At 37.1% G+C, this 27,098-nt stretch overlaps 2 protein-coding genes across 2 annotated transcripts in view; one reads left to right on the top strand and one right to left on the bottom strand.

Moving 5' to 3' along the window:
* Positions 1-27,098, top strand: part of LOC140941231 (uncharacterized) — a 67,210-nt gene that overhangs the window by 5,148 nt on the left and 34,964 nt on the right. The window lies entirely within an intron of this gene.
* The window catches only part of LOC140940173 (eukaryotic translation initiation factor 3 subunit D-like), a 29,449-nt gene that overhangs the window by 627 nt on the left and 1,724 nt on the right, over positions 1-27,098 (bottom strand). Inside the window, exons 3-13 of the mRNA XM_073389083.1 lie at positions 23,035-23,174; positions 22,425-22,568; positions 21,898-22,022; positions 17,337-17,469; positions 11,823-11,918; positions 9,871-9,919; positions 7,702-7,915; positions 6,986-7,115; positions 4,421-4,560; positions 3,911-4,103; positions 2,435-2,531 (exon numbers count right to left, since the gene is read on the bottom strand). Of these exons, the coding sequence (XP_073245184.1) occupies positions 2,435-2,531; positions 3,911-4,103; positions 4,421-4,560; positions 6,986-7,115; positions 7,702-7,915; positions 9,871-9,919; positions 11,823-11,918; positions 17,337-17,469; positions 21,898-22,022; positions 22,425-22,568; positions 23,035-23,174 (1,461 nt within the window). The remainder of the gene's footprint in view (positions 1-2,434; positions 2,532-3,910; positions 4,104-4,420; positions 4,561-6,985; positions 7,116-7,701; positions 7,916-9,870; positions 9,920-11,822; positions 11,919-17,336; positions 17,470-21,897; positions 22,023-22,424; positions 22,569-23,034; positions 23,175-27,098) is intronic.

The following is a 27,098-nucleotide window of genomic DNA, read 5'->3' as shown; positions in this document are numbered from 1 at the left end:
TTTTTCCAAAATACATTTAGTTAAGCCACATGCTATGTCCATGTATCTCTGACAACTAGAAGAAAAACGTTTGTTTTGCACTATCATGGGTAGTTAGTTACGTGATTGATACAAACTCAAAAGAGCTTCACTTAGCAATAAATAATGGTAACTGATCTGAGTGGAGTGCAAACAGGAAGTTGAATTACCACTTTACTACATCCATTTTGAAATCGCAGATTTCAGTCAGTACCAATAGGGAACAAAAACGCTTTCGAAACAGAAATGATGCAATATAGAGCAAAAATGGTGCGATTTCAAAAAGAAGAGACGCGATTTAGAACAGATGTGATTTAGAACAAAAAATAGTGCGATTTGTGAACAAATTACACTGCTAAGAGCCAATCAGATTGCAGGGATCACCAGTGATTTCAAAATGGATATAATAAATACATTTATATTAGTTAATCAAAATATTTCTCCATTTCCTTCGGTTAATTTTCCACAACCAGCGGACGCTGACCAAATTCGGAAGATGTTTGCTGATATATAGCAATGCAACTGACGTCAATGGAAATGATAATTAATAGACACAAATACACAGATGGCATCTGCCAATTGAAGAATCTGCTAGAGTGTCTGCCGGATAAACATCCTGAAATTGTCAACCGGCGAATGTTTTATAGCTCTACATAGGGATAGCCATGTATTTAAGTTGGAAATATATCTGAATGAATATTACATTAAAAAATTGGATACGGCTTTCGAGGACTTGAGCAGACCTAGTAGTCGGCCGATTCGCCTGTGAACAGGCTCACTTGTCCGAGTATACGTATACGTGGCGTGGCTCTGGACTGGGTTAGAAGCTACCTCTCCAACAGGTTGCAATTCGTTCAATTTAACGGTCAATGCTCCTCTCCTCAAACTATCTGCTGTGGTGTCCCCACAGGGATCCATTTTGGGCCCCTTGTTTTTCTTGCTCTATATTAATGATTTAAATAACGTATCGACGCTCGTCGAGCTGATTTCATTCGCTGATGATACTAATTTATTTATGTCCCATAAAGATCCTGTCTACCTGGCAGCCTCACTCAATTCCGAACTTAATAAATTATCCACTTGGTTTAAGGCAAACAAACCCTCCTTAAACCAGAAGAAAACAAAGTTTATGTTATTTAAGCCTAGACAGAAAAGGTATCATTTTCCAATGCAAATATGCATAAATGAACAGAGAATCTAACAAGTTAAGGAAACGCTCTTCCTCGGTGTAGTCCTTGATGAACATCTGTCTTGGAAACCGCACATTTCTCAAGTAGCTCGTAAAATCTCGAAATCAATAGGTATCATTAATAGAGCAAGATTTTTCTACCTACACCCTGTCTAAAAACTCTTTATTATTGTTTAGTTTATCCTTATCTTCATTATTGTATTATTGTCTGGGGATCTACGTACAAAACCAATCTTCGCCGTCTTGTCTCTTTGCAAAAGCGAGTTATCAGAATTATTTCTAAATCAACTTTCGATTCTCATTCACACCCTATTTTCAAAGAATTAGAGCTACTAAAACTTTCCGATATTAGACAGCTAGAATTGGGTAAACTTATGTTTTCTCTTAACCATTCTCTTTTGCCTTCAAAGTTCAAGAATTATTTTTCTTTAAACAAACAAGTCCATAGTTATGCCACTAGACACGCGAACGATTTTCACCTTCCTTCTTGTAGAACAAACCTTCGTAAATTTTCTGTCAGTTTCCAAGGACCTACTTATTATAACTCTATAGAAAATGATATTAAAGAATCTAATTCTCTCCACTTATTCAAAACGAAATTGAAAAAAAAATTATATATGAATTATTAGTTATAAATCTTGTAGTAAATAGCTATATTTCTTCACATGTCTGATATTATTTTTATACTTATTGTTACATGTACCAAACCTTATATTTTGTCAACTCAGTCTATGTATACTAATTAGTTAATTTATACTTACCTTCATTGTATTTTACTTTCGATCCTGGCCTTACCGTTACTGTTAACTTTATTTTTACTCTGAGGGAGCCCAACGTCTATAAGCCTCATGGTTTCGTTTTGGGCTTCCTCGTCACTTTCATTTGCTTTTGTGTAACTGTCTTGTTTTATTGTTATTTGTATTTTGTGGTAAATCAAATAAAGTTACAAAGTTACAAAGTTTGGGGAACTGAAATTTTAGCGGCGCGCTATTTCTCGCCTTATTCTTATCGCCGTCTTTGCCTTTCCGCGCAGCCAAAATTTTCCATGAACTCGCACAAGTGGGCCTGCTTGCAGGCTATCGGACGATAAACACCCTCCTCGATCTGAATAATTCTTCAAACCATACGAAAGCCGAATACAACAGTTGTGATCAGTGCACAGTGATCACGGACGCCTATGCGGAATTTGCAGCATTAACACAGGGCACTAAGTTGTTCACCACTCGCCTTTTTCATCCTCATCCTCCTCCTCTTCTTCATCTTCCTCTTCCTCTTCGCTCGATTCAAACGTGTTATCAGGAATGTCGTATATTCTAACCACACCCTGCAAAGTAACGAACTCTTTTTACAAGGCCTGCACCGCCTTTATTATTTATCATCATTATAACTATGTACCTTCTTGTACTTTATTGTTTTTGAATGTACAATTGTAAATCTCGCTACGTATAGGCAATTTACAAATGCTGCTTGAGATTGGATTATTCAAAAAGAAAAAAAGAAAGAAAGAAAGATAAAAGAAAAGAAATCAAAATTACATTAAGTCTGGGCTATCCCAACTCCTATTTCTACAACAAAAGAAGCAATATGTTGCTCTTATGGCTATATTTATCATTTTCTTGATTATATAAAGTTGCTGGTTTTTGTCAATGCCAATGTCATTCATCATGTCTCAGAACGTGGAGCATTCATCGGAGAAAACGCCAAGAGAGCTCATGAAGAGATGTACAAATTTCACACATCTGTAATTTCTACTCATTTCTTTGATCAAGTTCAGATATTTTTCTTTTTTACGCACTGCATTGTTATTAAGGTTAGACTCGAAACCAACTGTTAATTCTAGAACATATAGGCACTTGCACTGGATTAGGAAAAGAAGATCTGGACGACAATTTTCACCAGTTATTATTAAGGGATTCAGAAAACCATTAACATCTGCACAGAATGAAGAGTGAACAATAATTACGGGTTGAAGTGGCTTGGCAATGAAGTTAAGGATTGAGTCGTGTCTCCAGGTAAAGCGATCAAGGTACTGTTGACAACCAGCGACAACACGAAGGAGTGATTCAGGATTAAGGCAAAAGGAGCAATAATAATAATAATAATAATAATAATAATAATAATAATAATAATAATAATAATAATAATAATAATAATAATAATAAGTTATAAGTAATAAGTTATTGTTGCTGGAACTTTCACCTCTGGTTATTTAATTGCTCTCTTTTTTAAAAAAGGGTTGGTTTTGCCGGAGTGCCCCAGATACCTCTTAAGGGTCAACGACTTTATCACTTGCCTTCAAGAGCCCTCACCGCCCACCCTTTAACTGAAATGATACACTCCGCCGTCTTTGAAACAAATCAAACTTTCAACCCTTAAACAGCCAATTCTTAGCATACGAAATTACAAATGTCACTCATGTATGTGCACACACTCCTGATTGGAGGAGAAAGTGACGATCAAAAGACATAGCAACTCGGAAAATCGACTGTTACTGGAGTATACAACACACCATGCAGACAACTGTACGCTTTGGCATGTGAAAAGATCCAGAATTTATTTTTCCTCGAGATTATGATCACCACAGCTGTAAAAAATATACTTGCAGTGAGTACCAGTCGAGGCGGAATATTAAAGGCAACCGGCTTTGTGAAACTTTGGTTCTCTGCTTGTTATTCAGGGTGCCGCGCCTGACAAGAGACTCACCTTAAGGGGATCTTTAAGTATAAGATATTTGCCATCAGGTAGTTTCATGCAGGTATCAATGATACAGCGCAATATACCCCAAGCATTATCCATGTTGAGGGCGATCTGAGTGGAAAACTCCTTTGGCCGGAACTGCTGTGTACCAAGGATTGTATGCTTGGAGGAGTCCAAATAATTTACTCGAGACACATACCTGTCAGGAAAATACCGTTCAGCACTGGTTACAAATTGCTGAATGACAACAACACACGACTGTCATTCTTCAGAAAGTTACTAATAGGACGGAATGAAGCCTCAATACCATTGTTCATTGACGATTTGACATTAGAAGGTGCAATAATTCACTTTTCAAATACATTTGATTACGTTGACAGCACTCACAAAAATTAATAAGGAACTCACATAACAGTTAAACCGTATAACATCAAAGATGTAACACAACAATGTGGGTAGATTTCCGACAAGTAGACCTAATAGGCGAAAATTTAGGATTCAACACAGCCAACTTACCCTAACTTGAGGTATTCAGATCCTGCTAGTATTGAGCTCACGGTCCATTTGGCCAGTTTACAGCTGTTATTTCTCAACTCAGTAGCAAGTACAGCACCACGCTGAGAGTCAAGCTTCTGACGCCAGTCCACACCTGTTGCCTGAAGAATTCATCAACATCAACACTTCATATCATAATGTACTTAATGACAATGCTAATGATAATAATTGAAACTTGCTTAGTTCAGACCTTCAGAGCCAATATAAGATACCACCATGCGTGTGTAACTTCTTTGTTGGTATGTTGTGGATCCCGATCAAGCAAGTTGAAAAACAACAAGGCAAGACTAGTTACTGATTGAAGTGAAAAGAAAGGACCATATTACACCAGTTCTAAGTAATATTTAATGGTAGGATAACCTATAAAACACTGCTTCCCAGCCTAAAAGGCTTTGAAAGGCATGATTCCATCTCAACATATACATGTAATAATCATTAATTTATTTTGAACACCAAAGACACATTAATAGGACATGTTTCCAGATTATACATCACACCCAGCTGGCAAATGACCTAGGCATGTGAAAAGATCTAGACTTTACTGTTCCTCAAATTTGTGGTCACTACAAGAACCGATAAACTTGTAATGCGTAGCTTTTGAGGACTGGCGGTCAATACACAAACAACTACACGCATGTTTCTACAAATCCATCCAGCTTGCAAATTAGTCATTTTCCGATAGCCTGGGGCTATGGTGGATTTTCCGATCAGGCCAGTAATTCTGTTCCTAACTTGCGTGATGGGCAAATGAAGTTTTATGGGGGAATTCAACCTACAAAAGTACTGATCTGATCTGACAAAGTGAATTGTTACAGTTATTATTACAATGAACTAATAAAGAAATTAATTGAATAACTAATGATGTAATTAATAAATAAATTAATAATAATTGTAATTAATAAATTCTCGCGAAGCGAGTTTATAATTTTGTCGCGCGAGGATCGCAAGCGGAGTGCGATTTCGCATTGGTCGTAAATCTTTCTATCGGTTTGGTATCCGCAGTTGCCTAGCAACAAACCATAAGCAAACTCTAAATGACGCCATTCAGCATGACGTCATCCTGCATGTTGGGTTTCCAGGCAACACAACTGGTTAGCTACCGACTAGGGCTCATTTTAATCATCCTCTGTTTTCTGTACGATGGCAAATCGCAAAGTATTTCTGAGGAAAATAACAGCGGGCTGCAAACACAACAGTGCCCGATTCGACAAGTGGCTGGAAATTCTTGCCGAGGAAGATTTAACACCGAAAAGAACGGCGACCTGAACTTAAACGAGAGTAGCGAAGAAGACGACAGTGCGTTCATCGAGCGGCCGTTGTAAAGCCCGAGAGTGAATATAAACGGAAATAATGCGAAATGGAATTGAAATACTCGTTTAAGCTATTTTCCTCAAATGTATCTTTAAATACATGATAAATACAGCTCCACGAGGTTCAAACAGTGTAAATGGCAGAGAAAAATACTTAAACACTATAACTGTGCAGTGGTAGCATGGCCCAGTGGTATGAGGCCGCTTATTTTACGATGGCTTTCTTCCTTTATAGTATTTTTACCCTTTGGCTTATTTCCGTTTATTCTCTTTTTCCCTTTTTAGCTTCGCGAGAGTGTTAAAATCCCACAAGTGCAGTACCTCGATTTTAGTGAAACAGTTCATGTTCTGAAAGCTGTCGCCGTTTTGACTAGCGAACACTTAAAGTTATCAACGGTGTCTGTGGTCATTCACTTACTGAGTGCTAAGGTGACCCCTGAATGGAGGTCAAACCTAGCCTCCCCGCAGACGTCCTTTGGGGTTCGTTTGTCACGCATTCATTTCTGGGAAGAAATGAATGCGTGACAAACGAACCCCAAAGGACGTCTGCGGGGAGGCTAGGTTAAACCCGGATTTTGGGTCCCAGAAAAAGTGTTCCTTTTCCCTGACTAGAGGCGTCTCTTCAATAGAGGTAACAAATACAAAGATGATGTTAACATTTTTTCAAGACCAAATTTTGTGTCCCCGGAATGGAGGTGTCCCTTGAATGGAGGTGTACCAAAGGAGAAGTTCCACTGTATGTAGCAATAGCAACACAGAAGTAAGAACGCCACCTCCTTCGTGCTACATGTAATACACAAGTGAATTAATCTTTGTTCTTAGTAATGATAGAAGAATCAAAACCCAATTGCTAAAAATCTTGATTTTAACCTTTCGTTCTTTTTAAGTATAACTTGTACACAAGCAAGCCAGAAGCAAATGAATTATCTTTTGATGAGCTTTTAGGGCTGAGATCAGCTGGAGATACGAGTTTGAAAAACTGCACTCTCCAATTACAGCAGTTAGAAAAGAATTCAACTAACTGGAAACATCTGTTAATTTAACCCTAATCATTTGGTCTTATTTATGTGAATTACTATAACTTCTGTATCATGTTCTTTTTCTTTTTCTTGTATTTTGGTCTAACCGAGATATTTTACCTTTCTTTTAGTTTAACTATTGTAACTGCAACTTTTGTTGTGTAAATAAACGAATACTTAAAAAAAGCAACACATACCCTGGGATCCCACTCATTCAAGGTTTTAATGTTGATGAAAGATTCCTCTCCATTAGGCCCTGGCACCACAGAATCATGTTCACATCTCACAATTAGCTCAATTCCATCTCCAAGGTTCCACTTACGATATCTAAAGGTTAATAAGTTGCAATGAGAACCAGTATATTTTTATTACCGTCTACATGAACAAAGTGAAACGATAAAATTAAAGTACATACTGTACATTTTAAGGTGGAATTATGTGAATCTTGCTAAATTATATGTCACACAAAGCTTGCAAATAAGCTGGGCATGTATGGAAAGATCTACATGTAGACTATACTGCTGTCTATGCGTAGACCATCAAGACTTATGGTGACTTCAAGAACTGATAAACTTGTAACGTGGACCACTTGAAGATTATAAGCTGCATAATCATCAATGTCCAGCATAAAAGTAATGTTCAAGTAAATATTCAAGAACAACCCAAACAAGTGTGTGCATCAAAAAAATAACTTTTAGAGTCTATAATAATAATTTTTTATTGTTTCATTGATTTTGTAAGTTCAGGCATTAGAATATTTGAATAAACCTTACACCAACAAAAAATATAGTTTTGACTACACAGGGAATACAGGATTGAGAGATCAATCAGTTATTACTAAGAAAAACAACAAGCCAAGCCATAGAAAGAATAGTCATTCAGCTGGTTCACAAATGTGATGTTAAATCCTTACCTGTATGCCACTGAAGCTACCTGACCTTCATCTTCGTCTGTAACAAATGGATTAGGATTGGGGAATACTTTCTTTTCTGGCCCTCGTTTTAAGCACTGTTGTGAGAAGTTCTGGTTAATGAATGTAGCTTCAAGACCAAGATTTGTTGGAGAGTTGATGCCATTTCCTTCATCAAAAGGCACATCATGGGCAGTCTCACTCACGGTCAACAAATCTAGAAGGCAGAAAATTTCTAAGCCCAAAATTTGCACTAGATAAAAAACAGTTGTAGCTAGGTAAGACAACATTGAAGGCAAGGACGTGAAAACAAACAAATACAGATTTAATTTAGCGTTTCACAAAACAATTATATAGAGAGAAACTTAAGGTCAGATAACGAAAAATTTTTAATGAAATGAAGACTAAAACAATGTTAGCTACTGGTAAATACATTTAGACTTTAGACTACAAGCTAAGCCTTTGACGATACTAGGCTCTATTAGCACATTACTTTGGTAAGTAAGATTGAATACAGGATAGCTTTATAATTACAGTGCCTCTATAAGCAAGCGGTGTACATTTTCAACTATGGCGACATGAGAGCAAACAGTGTGAAATTAATCAAAAAATTGAACTGGCTTTCATTTCACCTCAAGATGGAAGTACAGTAGACGTCTCTAAATGTTACAGGTCAAAATTACATTCAGTTAAAATTTTTTAACCTGAGCTGATTCTCAGTTTCCTTTGTCTCCTAGCCCTGATTCATGAATACTTAAGGGTTAGGAGACAAAGCAAATTGATAATGCACAGTCGTGAAAAGCTTCGATAATGTAAACATATCTGAAAAGAGCTTTAAAATTGCAATGCTAACAAAGTTCTACCCATAAATCCATTTGGTCCCATCATTCATGGTTTATACTTTTCAAGCGACAACGTTTTTTCAATCAAGTGTATGCAAGAGTAAAAACATATTATTGGATGAAATCCTTGAATGAAATAACTTGAATCACTTAAAATGTAGACATTTATGACAGGAATAGCAGATATCACTCCATAAACATGGTCTGCCTTTGTTTTAAGTGAAAATCCAAATGGGGACCAATCATTCCATGCAAGAGCTCGCAGTTGAAGTTTCGAACAGTACGTTCTACATGTAAGCTAACTTCTTAAAGAGGAATGAAAGTGTCAATACCAGGCCTGATAATTATGGATTAAATCTATGCATCTAATATTAAGGATGTTATTATTCATTATGATGTGTTTTTTACATCCTAACTCCTAACTTGTATGTTAATTAAATGGTGATACTTTTATTAATACTGCAGTTTGTGAATGTGCAGGAACCACATGTTTATCAGGTTTTTCCTGTTTACCTTACCCCTCAAGTTAAATTAATTTACGAGTCAGAACCTGGCAACGCAACTTCAAATAAACCCAGAAAGTAAGAAGGATTTACTACTAGTTAAACAACCTAATCAGCCACAAGTAAGCTGTATGCAATCATTTCATGTTGCCCTGACTTTCTGCTTAATGTGTAAACTCTTAGAAGGCCTGGAAAATTCCATGACAAACGGATAACCCCGGGGCGAGTACAACCATATACACCAGAAACGTAATTACATGTGCTGCCCAAAAGGGTATGGGTCTCAATCACTAAATAGGGTATCATTTTTCCCCATTTTGGCATTGTGTTCCCGGTGTGTCCAGATAGGGTACCTAAATTGTAACAGCTAGAATTCAAGTGTGTAAATGCCTAGCAAGACGAGAAACTATCTCTTATCTATTGAAACACAGCCATCCCTTATCGGAGTATTACGAAAGTGATTTAATGAAGGTTTGTGTGTTCCTTTTACATGTAAATTACTTTTTTTTCACCGTGAACAGACCGTCATTTTTCGGGTTTGGGCCTTAAATGAGCATCAATTTTCGTTTGTTTCATCCTTTAACAGGGTCAGGGTTTACGACCATGGGACCCTGGGTGGCACACACCAGTCCAAAATTTATGAGAGTACCCCTTCCCCTCGGCAGATACCTCTTTCAAATGAGAAAAGTATATACACTAGTTTGCACTGCATCTTAACTCCATCCAGGAGGTACATGCAGTAAACACTAACAAGTGCGATGTTTTTTTTTTGTAAATGCAAGTTAAAACTTAAAGGACAAATGCCGATGTTGTCAACTGAAGCTTACCAAATTCAGAGTCATCTCTTTTGTCAAAGAACAATTTGGATCCAACACGCTACAAAATGAAATAGAACTGCTTAAAACATCAGTTAGGAATATAACACAACATACATGTACATGTTTTACAAATGAAACAAAGGCAGACACTTGCTTTTAGTGTATAGCTTGGTGCATATGTTCAATTGATTATTCTTTAACGACATCCAGTCAAAAAGAGGCAATCAGCAAGACAGTTTCTAGCTGGTGCACGTACATCTTGCTATGTGTTTTGAACGCATGAGAACTGTGGAGGGGCTAGCTCTGGGCCGTTTGGATGGATTTTCCAAAACAGGAACAAGAAGCAGCAAGACCCTCCAAAGTTGGACAGTGGAGCAATGCAAATTTCTGCAAGGAAATTGCTCTGGCACTGGAGCCATTCAAAAATATTAATTCCAACCTTGTCCTTCTATTAAGAGGAACAGTAAACAGGGTACTCAAAATCCTTCAAAATCACTCAAAATACCTCTTCTGAGGCGAAAGGACAACAATATACCACAAGGAAGGTAATATAATGTTTATCTAATATTCATCCATGTGCATATTTATAATGGTAATTGAACTGAGTGGATCAGTGCAATAGGTTAGAAATTTTACGCGATTTTAAAATCGGACGACCGCGCAGAACGAGTTCTATTTGAAATCGCAGAGACGATTTCAAACCAAAATTGCACGACATGAAGTTCAATTACCACTTTGCTACAGCCATTTTGAAATCACAGAATTCAGTTAGTACCAATATTCATTGGACCTAGTAGCCGGTTTGATGAAAAGCGGAAACAAAAAGGCTATTTCACCTAATTTTGTACCCGAAACAGAAAACATGCGATATAGAGCAAAAATGGTGCAATTTAAAACAGTAAATTATGACAAAATTCAGGACATGAATGACGCGATTTAGAACAGATGTGATTTACAGCACAAAATAGTGTGATTCATGAGTAAATCACACTACTGAGATCCAATCAGATTGTAAGGATCACCAGTGATTTCAGTGATACATTACTATAGATGAAGCAAAATGGTAAATCCAATAAATTTACATTAAAATTACAATCAGTTACGCAAACAGAACTGATTGCGTGGGCCCCCAATGGTTTATCAAAGTGCCAAAAAGCGTATCTTTTGTATAGTGTGCGGGTGCATTAATTACTTGAGTATGCAAATACTTGACAAGTAGGGTTTCAAACCACGCACTTGTTTTGACAGTATGCAAATTTGCGATGTACTGTCAGCAAATGCACAGTAGTATTTGTTAAATTCAAAACAACTTCCTTTAAAGAATCACGTAGTGACTGTTTTAAGAACAAATTCATAAGCTAACATTTTTTTGCGATCAAACACCGAGTTGAATATTGTTGATATCTTGTAGGTGAAAGTGCAAATATATGAGTTTGCGACTAAAATTTTAAACAAGGAGCCTGCAGGGGCACCTTAAAATTATGATTCGTATGGCAATAGCCTAGATGCCTACTTCCAATGAAGGAAAGACAGAATTCCCTGCTTATTTTGCGCTTTTGAAACAAAAACGTAAAATGTGTGGTCGTCGACTGTAGGTAAAAAATTATCGCTGATAAAAGTAAACGACCAAGCCCTTTTCCAGAGATTCGAGACTTGAACGAATCTGACACCTGGAAATGTGGCTGGGGCTCCTACCTTTTTATTTTAGGAGCCCAAAGGGCTCCCAAAAAATTTTCTTAGGCAGCAGCCGTAAGGTCATTGATAATTTATGCCAAAAATTGCTGCTTCACTTTTGTGCTGATTCTTGCGAAGAATCATTCTTGTAGGGCCTGACGAGAATAGTGTCGCATGTGGCGCACTTCTCATAACGCAGAAAACAAGATGCATATTGTAACTTTCTTCTTAGTGGTACTGTACACATGGGAACACTGAAGCGAAAGAAAATGTTACATGTACAATACCTGAACAACAACATCCCATGAGTATAAAGAACGTGTAGCTGTCATAAGTGTTGCTGCAATTGCATCTGTTGTAAAAACATTACCCTTTGAAAGGAGCTGAAAAGATACAAATTAAAGGTGATTTAATGATAATAAGAGAGCAGAACCTTTGCAAGACGGTTTGTAAATTAGTTTTATTATGAAAGTGTGAACCTGTTATTAAATCATGAAGCAGCTATTGCCCACAGCAGTAATCCCGAGGAAGATATTTTTAACTGACAGGTATATAAAGCCAAGTACTTATACCAGAAAAAGTCTTGATTTGCTTGAACAGAGCTGGCCGTGCAGAATCATTGGGTAATGATGACATTTCAGCCCCAAACTCCCCCAAGTATGAAATGATCAGGGATGGCGTAAAACAGAAAATGCCAGAAGGGACCTCTTGCTTTGAATGGACCCCTTGGTTTGAATTTGTGACAGTCACACTTCAAACCTCTTTTGTATTACATGTGCCCAGTGTCATTCTGTGGAGAAGCTTTATTGACGGTAATAAAGAAAAACTGACATTTTCATCTCTTTGTCTCATTTCACTCTCTCAAACAAGCATCATAAACTCTCTGACCATGGAAGAGAAAAGCTAAGAATCAAATTACACTGTAGCTTATCAGCAAAAGTGAATGAAGGAAAAGAGTGAAAAAAATGATCGAAGCTTATATTCCTAAGCCTTGCTTTTTGGCTCTTCAGAACTGTATGTAAAAAGTGCAAGAGAAAAAGGGAAAAATTACCACTTCCAATTTTTTAAATTTTTCCCTACAGTTTTAATTAAAAATCTTTGAAACTGAGAGTATTTTGATCGAAGCTAAGTAAATAGACATGAATCAGGGCATGGAATCTTGGCAGCATTTCCTGTTTTTATCTTACCTATTGTATAGAATACGTGTGAAAATCTTTAATGTGAATTGTATATCTAAAAGAACTACTGCTACAAAGTTGACCAACAACATACAGAATGGTAAAACACGGAAGGGACAGCAAGCAAGTCTTCAGTTTTACTTGCTGGGTCCATATCTCAATTGCCGAATTATTTTTCTTCATTGGTATAGCTTATCAATAATTCATAATATGCATCAACAATTCATACATTTTATTTCAATGACAAAGACTCCACACTCTCTTAAAAAAGTCGCCAACCAACTAACAACTTCAGGACTGTATTAGAACAAAACAAAAATTCATCATTGGCACTTTCTTGGTCTTTTGTGTTGAACAACGGTCTGAAAGAACCTTTGCCTCTTTTAATCTTTATTTTATATATTTTCCACTTTCTTAGAAGAAGTGAACAAGATTAAATGCTTTGTTTGACTTCATATCACATAGTTAGAAGTCAACAGGAATACTGTACCAAATAATTAATGAAACTATGAGAAATACCCATAGAGACACGACAACTTGTAACAGCTTTGCAGCCCATACAATGAGCCGATGAAACGGTTCCTTCATTTGAAGAAATTATCCAGATGGGCAGCTAAGGATCATTCAATCTCTGACTATGTCGAACCTTTCTAGTCAAAACATATTTGTCCTATATTTTGACTCCTTGAACATTTTTGCCCCCGCAGGGTTCCGGCCCAGAGGCCGGAACCCGAGGAGGCACCCTAATGTCCCCCGCGTAAAGAAGAAGTATCGTATTACTGTTAGTATATGCGAAGCTTTCCCGATTTGATGAAACTAGGCGCGCACGGTGGTCCCGGTTAATTTTCAGCATGTGCGCCTGGCTCAGCAACTGCGCAAACTGGGTTTGTCAACGAGTCGCATTCGCCGAATTGTGTCGCACACAAGCACAACAAGTGGCTCCAAATCCTCGTCCGGGAAGATTTTCCACCGAAACTCCTCTAGAGCGAGAACGCCGACTTCAAATTCAGCGTGAACAACGAAGGAGAAGACGTCAACAAGAAACCGCGGAGTAGAAGGAACATCGATGAGCACAGCGAAGGCAACGCCGACAACAACAGACAGAGGAACAGGAGATTGGAATCAAAGGAATTATGATCGTTTTACACTGTCGAAAACCCAGATTTCTTAGTTTGCCGGTTTCCCCGCAGATATATAGATCAAAGTCTGCAAAGTTTCAGCTCCGTATTACGGCCCGAATAATAATAATTTTCAGGCGAACTGCACCGGGCCATATTTGTTCTTTGTTTTTGTCTTTTTCTAAATGCGGGCGGCGAAATAATGCTAAATGTGCTTTTCAATACACTGTTAACAATAACACTACATAATACGCAAAAAAGAAGAAAAAGAAAAGAAAGAACAACGTGCAGTTGGTCACCCGTCCAGTTCGTAACCCCGACCGACAGGGCTTAACTTGAATGCCGTTACCAAACCGAGTTTCGCGAAGGTTATTGCGAGATACATATTTCTATAGAGTTAAAAAGTTATTCAGCAGTACTGCAATTATTTGGTATTAAAGAACTTGATTTGTCAGACACAAATCCGCAACGTGGATCGACAGAACTTTGAACTGGTTTTGTCAACGTGGATCGACAAACTCGATTCAAACCACATCAGGAATAGCTCAAATTTCTCAAAACCCAGTCAAAGACAAGAAAGGTGCTATCGTGAAATAACCGGGTTTTGTTCTAAATTAAGGTATTCAGGGTTTAATAAACAGTGGTCCATGTGTTTTTAGGGTTAGTTTATTGCGAAATCCCGATTATTTAATTTGATACAAGGACATGCCAGAAAAAATGAACTGGGAAATATCTCAAAGGTGAGAAACTTGAAACAGTGGTCCATGTTTTTGTAGGGTTAGTTTATTGCGAAATCATTTATATCAGTTGCGTTCGACGTTGCGTTCAAAAATGTCACACTCGAAGCCAAAGCATCCGTTCGACACATTAGTTATAGGAAATTTAGTTACAAATAGATAATTAAAGATGGTTTTGCTGTTTAACACGCGTTCTATTAGATTTGCAGTGTTGGTTGAACTCATTATGAGATGTATAAAAAACAATTGTCCATCCTAGGCATGTCATGTATGAGGATTTTCATTAACCCAGGAAACAAAGTGTAATAATTGAGAAAACACAAAAGAGAACAAAAGAATTACACTTGGAAACTCTAATACGAAAACTGCATTTCAAAGGTTCATGGTAAATACATGGACAACCACAAGGAGTCTTCATTTCGGTTTTAAAAGGTCGGGGGCAGATTTAGTGACAACTATAACTAGTTATTGTAATAAAACCCAACCCCAAGAAATTAAATGATTCTAGGCTTTTAGAGGCCTTAAACTGCTCTTTATAATATAAGTTGGTGTCCAGACCAAGATAACTGAATAGATCCATTGCCTCAATTAGCGGCAAACATTCCGAGTCAAGCCTTGCGTCTAGAAGCGTTCCAGGATCGAACTCAACCACTGATATTTTCTTAGCCTGCGTAGCAGGCGCTTGGAAGTAGTGGACACAATAAACACCCTTTGCGTGCCTCCCTCGCGCGCGCCCGTTCTCTCTTTCGCCCACTACTTCCAAGCGCCTGCTACGCAGGCTAATATTTTCTCTAAATATCGCCGTTTTACATGAGGTTCTAAACTTTTATAATACTCTACTAGTGCTGGGAAAGATTGCTCGATGTTTTGTGAGTTTTGGATGGGATCTTTAGATGGGGATTGAGAACTGCAGTACCTTTCATTCATTTCTCTGAAGTCCGACTCCATGTTTTCTGTAAGTACCTGTACACCAACATAGTAGCCCCCCAAATATGGAATATGCTATGACGTCACGTGCAGGTCAAGAATAGCTCAAAATTGTCCTTTTTTTTTGGTGAACAGTCCTTTTGCCAAAGAGTCGTTTTGCTAACATGTCAGATCAAACAAACTGATTCTTGACTTGCTGAAAATGTTCAGAGAATTCAAGGACCAACGTACTCCACTCAATGAAGCAATCTCTAATTATTGTGTCAAATGGCTTCTTCCAATTATATTCCCTAACACTATTGTTTCTACTAAAGTTATGCATCTTTACTAATTAACGCCACTGCGTAAATTAAACACATTTTAATAACTACTGACTCTTAAAAAACAAGCAGGTATAATCTGGTTGCACTAAATTCTTGCCTACTTTGGCATAACCTAAAAGGTCTGTTGAACTTTGTACACGAGAGCGTAAAGCTAAGCTTGTTTAAAGGATTAACTAACTCGGTAGAGCTTTTAATAAATCAGCTATCTTTCAAACTTCTAAAACAGCAATTAGACCTCACACGTTTTTTGGTAAATTCCATAATTATCTAAACATCAATTATTAACGTTTCATTTGAAGACCTTTAAAAAAAATGATTTTTTTCGCTACCTTGAAGCAGGTAAAAAAAGTCATAAGTAATGAAATACGTGTTTGTACCATTTGTGATAGCTGAATTAGGTCATAATGTCTCGAAGCAGGACCCACACCAAAATATAAACTCTTAAACAGCTGCATCACTGTACTTGATGTTTAACTCATAGAGAAACTTAAATGTTATGCTTCTAAACACCTTTCGACATAATAAAAGACAAAAAAGCTGTAAAGAACCGAGATGGCTGTGTTTGACCTTTAGCAATGCCATATTTAGATGCCAAAATCTCACTGGTTACTAGTATCAACTCATAGTACATTCAACCTTATTGGCCCATCACCCTGCAGCACACATACAAAGACAGAGGGCTTCAAAGATACATATGTCAGACCACTGACATATGAGCTATTTTTCAAAATAACTCAATAAATAGAGGCTGTTAAGGCAATCTGCTCAATTTGTGAAAACGTCAACACCTGAACCCTTTATGTGGACTGGCTGCGGCCCCCTCCTGAAGACCAGGAAAATTGCTTGTCTAACACTGTCATATCTCATACTATTTCATACTCAACTATACACTATACACAATACACTGAAACTAACTTACAGAAACTTCTTCCCTCACAAGTTCATAGAAATTAAGAAAGCACTTAATTATTTTTTGTAACACAATGTTTTATTGTGATGTTTTCAGTATGGGCCAAATTGGCACTGCAGCATTACACATGACTGTGCTTTATGCCTGTTTAATGCATGCGAATCCCCCTTATTGCATGCAATTTACATAATAAACGTACAAGTAAAATATACACAAGAAAATACACACAAATTCACAAAAACTGCAAGTTTCATTACACATACAGAGCTAACACATAGACTGCGCATGCTGGGTAACAAAATCATTGAAGATATGCATTAACAATAATATTTTATGCTCTGAACTGTACCATACTTAGAAACATCAATCACATTTAGGGAAACAAAAATCAATTAGTTAATTTATTTATATATGTATAACTGTCATGTTCTGGCTCAATTTTATCCTTGGTTTAAATTTCATTTTGTTTTGTTTTAAAATAATTATCATACATAGCCATAACCAAAAACAAAAGAAAATAAAATTTAATCCAATGAAAAAATTGAACCACAACATAAATATATCATATTAATCTCACTTGAAAAGGGTGAAATCCTCATTTTTCATACCTTTCGGATGATTGGATCATCTGTGGTTGTTACTTTGTGGAATATTCTGTTAACACCAGCTAATGGAACTTCATTCTTAGTTGTCACACGGTCATAACTCTTTTCATAATACTCCAAACTACCACAAACATACCTACAAATTAAGAAATTTACATTTTAATACAATGTAATTTATTGACTGCACTGCATTATTGCGTTCTACGAAGGAGAACGCCACCTAATTTGGTGTGCGGTTCCTGTTATGTTGGATGTCCTGTGCATATCAGGCGGAAAAAATTCAGATTTTTGCACGGGCTACCTTTAAGGACATTTGAATACCTTATATGATTGTACATTGTGCTCGGTCAAAGTCCTGTTTCGTGTGCTGCTTTTTAAAAGCTGTCAAAGTCCTGTTTCGTGTGTTGATTTAAGGTGAAAGCCTCGTGTATGTGTTGAGTTTCAAGAGAAGTATTTTTGCTGAAGTGCTGTTTTCATCTCAAAGCCTCATGAGTCCGGTTGACACAAGAAGTTGAAGAGTCTTGTCTTTACTTCAAACGCTCAAGGTCAACTGTTTCTCTAAAGCTAAGTGTGACAAGGATCAAGGCTGCTTCTCTTGATTTTGCGGCCCAGAGCGTTTGATGTCGAGTTATGATTTTGTACAATTTCACAGGATGATAAGTTTTTTTCATGTGGACTTTAAGTGTTTCAAATTAGTACTATGGCCTGCTTTTAGACAGAAGTTTATGACCATTTGAAGCTTTTTTACTCGTCCAGGCGATAATCATGACAAAAAGATCAGCAATTGCTCTTTGACTCCCAAACTGGTCCAAGCTCAAGTTTTTTTAACTTTTCCCAGCACAAGACTCCCAATCTCCTGGTTTTTAGCAAAATATCATTCTGAAAGGAAAGGTTTCTTTGTTCAATAAAAACGGAAATGCTTACAGTTGCTGAATCGTAAACCCCAAGAATTGCAGTGTACAACCATCAGAAAGAGACTTCGTGACGGTTTTGCAAGACACTTGTCGGCCACGATGTTTTTCAAATGTGACGAAATGAGTTAAAGTAGAGCTTTTACTGTCAAAACCCTGCTGGTTTTCCTAGAATATACATGTATCTTTCAATTCTTCATAAATGAGGCTCTACCAGCTTTAAACAGCATCCAATTAATTTGACAAAATATTAACAATGGTAGTCGTTGTGCAATGGATAACACATTGCCCTCACACGGCAAAGGTTTCGGGTTCAAGTCCCACTGGGTGACACTTTTTTCTTTTTCCTTAGTAGTTTTGTTTTGTTTTGTATTTTTGAAGGATATAGGAAGCGTTTTGCAGCATTAATTTATTAGGAAACAAGAACGCTCTTAGTAGCATTGAGTTTTGCTTGCTTGAAGATAAATTTTATTGTCAGCTACTATTTCATTTGGAATACAAAACGAGTGTTACATGTCATAATGTAAATACTAAAAACTTCAAATTTGCAAGGAGAGACAGGCTGCACATCTTAGCTTCCCACCGGTGTGAAGCATTTGAAACCTTCTGAATATTAATATTGCTCCAGTGAGAAGAACTCTTTCGGGGATTTTAGACTTAAAAAATTGAATGTTGATTTTTATCAGTATAAATATTATTTATAGCTTCTATTTAGCAGCTTAGTACAGTTTTTGTTCAGCACAACAAAAATGTGTAAGTTTAGCAGAACCTTATACAACAGACAGTTAATTCAGTTGGCACGTATTCCTGTTGAATTTGTTGTCCATTTTTTAGGATAAAATAATACAACAAAATGAATCTATTTAACTGTAGAGTTCCAGTAATTGCGACAATACTTAGAAACGTACATGTAACGCCTCAATACACCACAATAATATTTTCTCATCCTACTCAGGGTATTTACTTTTTAATACACCTGCATAATTACACAAAAATCAAGGGCCACAATTTGGGGAAAATTATATCATTGCCAAAAACGTGTTCAACTTACATGCATCACCTCAGTCATCACCGAAAATAAACCACATGCTCATCACAAAGTCATCACGATTCTTATCCCCAGTTTCCACGGACCATATTTGGGGAAGACCAACGAAAAAAAAAGCCTGCATTTTTACAGTCTCGCTCTGCTAAAGCAAGCTCGACTAATAATGTCACATTTGACAGTAAACCTACAAAAGTTCAAATGCACTTCCTAATCTGAGATTACTACTAGTTTTCATTGCAGATCCAATTCAGCTACACTAACAGCACATATCTTATTGTAAAAAAGTCTTAAAGTCAACTTGGAATAAGGCATTCTTGTTAACCCATTCACACCTCAACTTCATGTATCTGCCCATGTGGATCAACGCTCCTTGTATTCCTTCTGATTCAAGGTCAAACAATTTGATTTACAGTGTAACTTTACTGAAAGATTATAGCCAAGACCAAGAGAGGATCTTCAGCAATATTAATAGTTCTTGGTCTGTAATAAAATTTTTGACAGTTTTTCAAGTTTCAAACATTTTGTGCACAACTGAGATACACATAACTGACAACCTTGACCTTGATGTTTCTGCTAAAGATTATGCTCCATTAAGCTGCCACTTCTGGAACCCCAAGGATAGATTCGACTGTTAAGTTGGTAACAAGTAGCATGATCTGTTTCGCTGATCTGTTTTAGAGCTATTTTGAAAAAATAGCTCATACAGTATGTCAGTGGTTTGAGTATATGTAACTTTGTGACTTTGCGTGTTCGGATTTGTGTTGCAGGAGCCAATAAGGTTGAAGGTACTATGAGTTGATGCATAGGAACCAATGAGATTTTGGCATCTAACATTACATTCACTGGGCTCAAGGTCAAAGAAGGGCAGTTTGAGACAGCCATCTTGATTATTCACAATTTTTTCATTTTTTATTACAGCTAAAGGCGTTTAGAAGCATAACATTGAAATATCTTTATGATTCAAATGCTGAATACAGTGATTGAGCTGTTTAAGGGTCCATATTTTAGTGTGGGTGCCACTTCGAGACATTTCTGACCTAATTCGGCTAACGCGAACGGTACAACGCACATATTTCATAATGTATGAGTTCTGTTTCACCTGCCTCAAGGTAGAGTGTAAAAGATTATATATTTTTCAAAGTTCCTCCAATAAAACAATAATTGAAATTTAGATGTGAACTTTAATTCTGGACTATATGCGGCCTATAAATTGTGGTTTTAGAAGTTTGAGAGGCAAGGCGAGTATTGTTAATCCTGTAAACAAGCTTTTTTCTCTCAGTAACAAAGTTCAACAAACCTTTTTCATACCAGGGAAATAAAACATGAATTAGGTGAACAACGTGAAACAAGCTTGCTATTTAAGAGTCATTATAGTTATTGAAAAGTATTTTATTTAGCAAAGATGCGTAACTTAAGTAGAAACAGTAAAACTGTGAAAGGTTTGAACCCAGGAGTCATTTCAAAAGGTTGAGTTTGATCATCCGGAAGTAGAAACAGTAGCGTAAGGGAATAAAATTGGAAGACGCTAGTTGACACAATAATTAGATATGGTTTTATTGAGTGGAGTAACATGATATGAGTAGAAATATATTTCGGCAGTTTGATAATTTTCTTGGAAGTTAATAAATGTTAGGCTACCAACCATGACGTTGCAGGAAGCATAATTTAATTGCAGTTGTTGTAATGAAGCCTAGGTGATTTCTCAAAATCATTTGTAAAAGGGCCAAAGTCCAACATCTTCACTTGCAAATTGTGTGCATGAGTTATTTTTATAATTCTGTTTACTCAATTACTGTGTGATAACTCGAATTCCCTCACGTAAGAACCACGAAAGGGGCAAAGTCCAACACTTCCATGTGCAAACTGTGTGATTCTACATCTCATTCTGGCTTTTCACAGTAATGATAGTAACTTGAACGAATGCAGAGATCTTTAGTTTTGTAACTAAGCAATAACTTGTAACACTTTTAGAATTAAGTCGTCAGAGTTAAAGACTGTTTCATTAAATAAGAATCGCACGTGACAACCTCGTGAATAATGATGATGCAACCATCTACAACAATGACAAATATCGTAAAATTTCTTCGCTATTCGGTATTCGACGAGCTTCATTATTTTAAGAAACCATCAAGAAACCTTGAAACCTTCGAGTCTTCCCTGTATTAAAGCAACGTTTGGTGAGTCTGATATTTATAGTACTTCAACAATTTGTTTATTTTACACCAGATGTCTGAAGGAAAGACAGAAAAGTGAATCTATATTATGAGGATCAAACCAGCTATGTGCAGTGGTTCTCATTTTCATTAATGTGCAGCTATACCCAATTTCGCACACAACATAGCTTTAATCTAGGATCAAAAGAGTAGATTGCCAATACTGTTACACTGAAGCATTCAAAATAGCAAAATAGCTCATGCACATAAAAAGTGCCTATGTTTAGATGAACTCAATCACTGACTCTTAGATGTTGAGTCAAATGTAACAGGTGCAAACAACAAATAAACAAAAGGGAGGCTGTAGACTTAAATGCTATACTGTACACTGCATCAAAAACTACTAAAATAATGTGGCAAGATGATAAGTTCATTTGTTTTGCGGCACTTACAGATCTTCAGGTTCTTCCACATTTGGCAAGTTGAGTTTGGAAAGACGAGGAAAGTCCATTTCACCATCTTCCAGTACTTTCCATTCTTCACGTACGGTGACTGAAGGGGCCCTTTTCTGAATATTCTAAATAAACATGCAAAAATGATCAGTAAATCCAGTCAACTGCAAAATCATTAATTTTTCCAAAGTAATAAGCTAAAACCCTAGCAAAGAAGTCATGAGAACATCAGCCATTTAGCTAGTCACTTAGTGGCAGGTATTGTGAAGCTCTTTCAGCCATCTTTTCACCTACTGTTTTGGCTTAGTTGTCTTGCTTGCCTTCCCATTCCCTTCTTTAATTTCCACGGCTTAACAGTGTGACTGGTGCTTGGGTTTCCTGTCCCTGTCCTTGTAGGGGACTCATGGTTGGGATAGGTGGGTTGCTAGCCATTTAAACAGTACTTGGGAATAGAAGGCCTCGAGGCATTACAAAGAAAGTCATCAATTTTTAATTTAGGTCGAATTACATCTGACATAAACACTCACAGCAGGCTTTCTATCATTCCACTGGCCACGACCATAATTCCGCTGCATCTTTCTAGAAAACTTCTGACGGTTTTGGTTCTTTGATAAACTCTGCATACCACCAGAAGGATACCGTTGGTTTCGCTGGTCTCTTCTAACATTCCTCTGTAAAATTAATAAACACAGCAAAGTACATGCAAAAAGTTTTTGTCTATGACACTTGCATATGAACTGTGTGCTGCTACCTTACATGTACATGCATGTACCAGTATTCAAATTCAGTCAGCCTCTTTTCAAAAGAGGATAATTCAGACATCCCTGCACATGTATTAAGTTAAGCCTGATACATGTACCTCCCTTATTCTCAACAAAATTTTACTTTTTGGGCTGTACACAATACTTTCCTAAGAGGAAATGAACAACTTTGTAAAGCAAACATTAGTTCCTGGTTGGTTCAGGTCTTTAAAAATGTACTGTGTAAGGTATATAAGGGAACTTATCTCCGCAATGTTGATATCAGTGGGCAGTGAGTGGGCAGCTGTATTTCAGAGTTATTATTTCATCATAAAAATAATTATCATGGTTAAGACTTCTAATAATATAACAATTGAATAAAATGAGTAAAAAAAACCTGTCCAAATCTGTTTTTGTTTCTCTGATACAGGGGACGCTGAGGACGAGAAGTATCAACCAGCTGAAAAGAGGATTCATCCTCCTCATGGTAATAAGAAAACATTTGACTTCCTGTCCCAAACTGTGACTGGTATTTATCTGGAAAAAAATATTTTTCACAAATGGTACTTTACAATAATATGATATGGCCACACTACATGTACAACTACATTATTGCAAAATAGTGTTAAGCAACATACAGCATACAAAACTCCCTCTCTCACTGATAATAAATAAATAGTGCACCTAAAAATGTTATGCTCAAGAAGGGAGGAGACCAAGGGCTATGGTGGGGACTCTGATTGTCACTGCCTCTTCCAGATTGGGAACTTTGGAAATATTTACACAAAATGTTGGCCCAAGGGGGGAACATTTGAAGAAACTTGAAAACACCTTAAAATAAATTGACATTGAAGCACATCATCTTGTTGTGGATTTAAAACTTGCTAGTACATGTACTTCAAGAAAATTTTTTTATGAACACAGCAGCCACCTTTGGAAAGCATGGAAAGCCAGAATACAGTTACAGTGTATAAATAAACTGGTACAGTTCATTTTTAAGCAAGTGAGAGTCTTTTCCCCTGACAATAACTCAGGAAAGAGGAATATCATTCCACTGCCTAAAACAAGTAGCCTCCCATGCAGGCGTTTTTAGCAGAGCTCATTTTTCATCCCTCCCCACAAATGCCTGCTCAACCGAAGACAACATTCCTTCTCCATGCTTAGCCAATCACATTGTACTTTCTAAATTCTGGAAAGTTGACCCTGACCAAAAGGTAGTCTGATAATTACTCGATCTGCAACAAACACTGGGAAAGCTTTCTGGCCTCTAATAAAAATTAGATTCAGAGCAGCAAAAATAAGATTTAGTCAAATTTTAGAGTACTCCGAAGGAAAGAAAAGAAAGAAAACTATAACTCTACATTTTAGTCACGTTTAGCCTGTCACGAACACTTTACTGCACAACTGTTGATTGGTCACGTACCACACAAATAAAACAATGGGAAAGGAATGTTGTTTTCCGTTGAGCAGGCGTTTGTGGGGAGGGATATAAAACAATGAAATATGAAACATACAATTACCATTAAAATAAATTAAAAAATCAAATAAGGGTACAGTGAGTCTCTTTGTGCCCTTTTTATAACTTAAGTCCTTGCCATGAAATCATTATCATATACTAGAAGCATTTGAAACATGATAAAAGTTACTGTGACATTTAAAAGAAAATTTTATGTTAGTTCTGATGTACCATAAAAAAAGAATCTATTAAATAAGTTGAAAAACATACGGGCAATGCCAGCTAGGCATCGAACCCGGTACCTCTGCTCCACAGTTTAAAATAGTGTTTATGCCCTGTGCTACAAGGACATTAACTATCCAATAAATAAATCAACAAAAAAGAATGGAGAATCACTTCTCAGTCATGTAGTTGGGTTGTTTATGCCTCAAGAGAAACCTCTGTAGCGAGCCATCTGGGGTTTCTGTGGTACCCGAGTCAGATTGTTAATTCATTACTATAGAGATAATGACATTACTTTCATCACCTAAAAGAAATACAATGCTATCAAAAATACTCCTGAAATTAATTTACCTGCCTATTTCCAGACAAAGATTTTCACACAACGAAACATGGCTAATTTAATTACTTTACAAAAAGTTTTCCTCACGGTTTTGTCCACACTCTCACAATAAAAGACACTCTGAGGAATATTCTATGCGAGACTTAACCACTTTTTAATTACCGGCTCTTCAGGTACAGTAATGTAAGTGCTAAACTCACTTATGACCGGTTGAATTTCTTATTTTGCAGCTGCTTTGACTCTGTACGTTTGCGTGTCAACTTTTGCTTTTTTGTGAAGATTTTTTTTAAAATTAATAAATTTCTCTGTTTACTTCAAGAGGAAAATGAGCCGATCGCTTCGTGGGAAATGCGAGTTCATAATCAAGGATCACAGTGCAAGTATAAAGATTTTGCGGACAAACTTATGAAAGATCAATTTATAGCTGGTTCAACATCTAAAGCACTTCGTGTCAAGTTGATAGGGAAGGACACAGGCACCGAGATTCACAGGTAAAAGAAGCCTTGAGGGAAGTAGTTAAAGCGCAGGGCTTGAAATAACGGCCAGTCAACGGACAATGTCCGGTCAGAATCGAGCATTGTCCGAGCAAATCCGTGGATGACCGGACAATGATGTTGTCCGGTCATTTGGGCTTTCAAAGAAAATTCAATTTTGAGACAATCATGATGGAAATTTATGCAATCTTATCATGTTCCCAAAAAAGATATTAACTAGAGGGACTTTTGTTTGTGAAATTGATGACATTTCCTGTTGTCAGTCGCGACCGCAAATTGGCTACTGCTGTGCATGTTGTAAAGTGCTCAAGATTGCACGCCCCGCTGCGCCGAAAATAACCCGCATAGCATCTGGTGCCAACAAGAGCGAAAAAAAGAAAGACCCAGAGTGACAGTATAATGAATTAGGCCACCCTCTTGCTCCTATAAAACTTCACAAATGTAACATTAAAATAAAAGGCTTTGAGTGTTAATGAAGTAAACATAAAAATAGAGTTTGTCTTTATTTCGCCCTGTCCGTAAATTTGTTGCGTGTTTATCACTAAACGACTGATTCACAAGGTTAACTCAACATTCATCACCCTGTTCTCTTTGAAATACATTATGTATAAGTTTTAACGCATTCAAATGCCAATGAATGCCCACTACCACGATTTTTTGTGCGAATGGCGATGTTACTTCGGCCAGCAGGTCGTGCCGAAGGATACGATTATTTTCATTGCACAACGTCACGATCGACGATGCTGAAAAATTAAAAAGAACAAATCAGTACGTCACTTCCGGCACACCCTGGCCTGCACACGAGCTTGGTTACTAAGCTATTGTTGTTTGCAAATTGAACTAGGCACGAAGGCTTTAAACAGAATGAATATGTCGGATTTCCAGTGTTCGAATGCAATTTTACACACATAGACGCTACGCATTCAACAAATCACTCTGAAGTCTAGATTTGCATTCAACCGAACGGTAGGGTAAATTTGTAAGTCAGGATTATATTACATAGTTGTATATTAATTTACATTCCGTTTAATAGCGTTTATTATCGTGTTAATTGAGAGATTGATTTATTGAACCAAACAATTACACAAGTTTATTTGCCCGCTTGAAATTATTTGCAGAAACAAAGCAGCATTTGCTAAAATGTAAATGTTGTACTATAAAGTTGAAGGTTACGTTTTGTTAGTGATTTGGTCAGGTTTCAACCAAACGTTAACGATGAGGTTGTGTCTTGCAATCCACGTGTCTGACTTACAATGTAACAGAACAAAGAGCAATAAAACTACAACTTCTAATTTTTTGCACACTCGATTTGTTTTGAGTAACTAGAGTTGCTGTTGCTGAAAATGATACAGATCATGTAACTTGCAAAATGGAGCCTCTATTGCAACTAGTTAAGATGGATTAAATTTGTCCGGCCAAAAATGCCTATGTCCGAGCAAAATCACGTTTGACCGGACAATGTGTCCGGTGCCTGCCCAATAGTTATTTCAAGCCCTGAAGCGGCCAAACGTTTTGAAGCCACCACTTACACCAACCAGTTAATGAAAACTGCCAGAGGAAACCAGGAACAAGTAAACTTTGCAGGCAAACAGAGAGTGAAAAAGGAAACTGTCAAACAATGAATCAGAAGTTCCATGTTATTAGTGTAGTGGTAATCACAAACAACCATAGCAAAGGCATTGTCCCGCTTACAGGAAAAGATGCAACAATAATTGCTTTATCATCGGGAACTTTTCTTGGGCTTGCAGAAGCAGGGGAAGTCAACAAAGACAATGACAGGAAGCCACATTCGTAGAAACTGAACAAGATGAAGAAGCTTTCACGAGTGAGGCAATACCAGCATCATACACCAGTGTTCAGTCCAGAAATTAGTCGAAATGGGCCATATGTCACATATGGCATTTTAAGTTGGGTCATTTCAGTAATGGTCTGGGTCAAACTATAATAAT

Source organism: Porites lutea, chromosome 6, assembly GCF_958299795.1.
Source record: "Porites lutea chromosome 6, jaPorLute2.1, whole genome shotgun sequence".
Lineage (NCBI taxonomy): Eukaryota > Metazoa > Cnidaria > Anthozoa > Scleractinia > Poritidae > Porites > Porites lutea.
The sequence above is the reverse complement of the archived record's forward strand: the minus strand, read 5'-3'. Positions and strand labels throughout refer to the sequence as shown.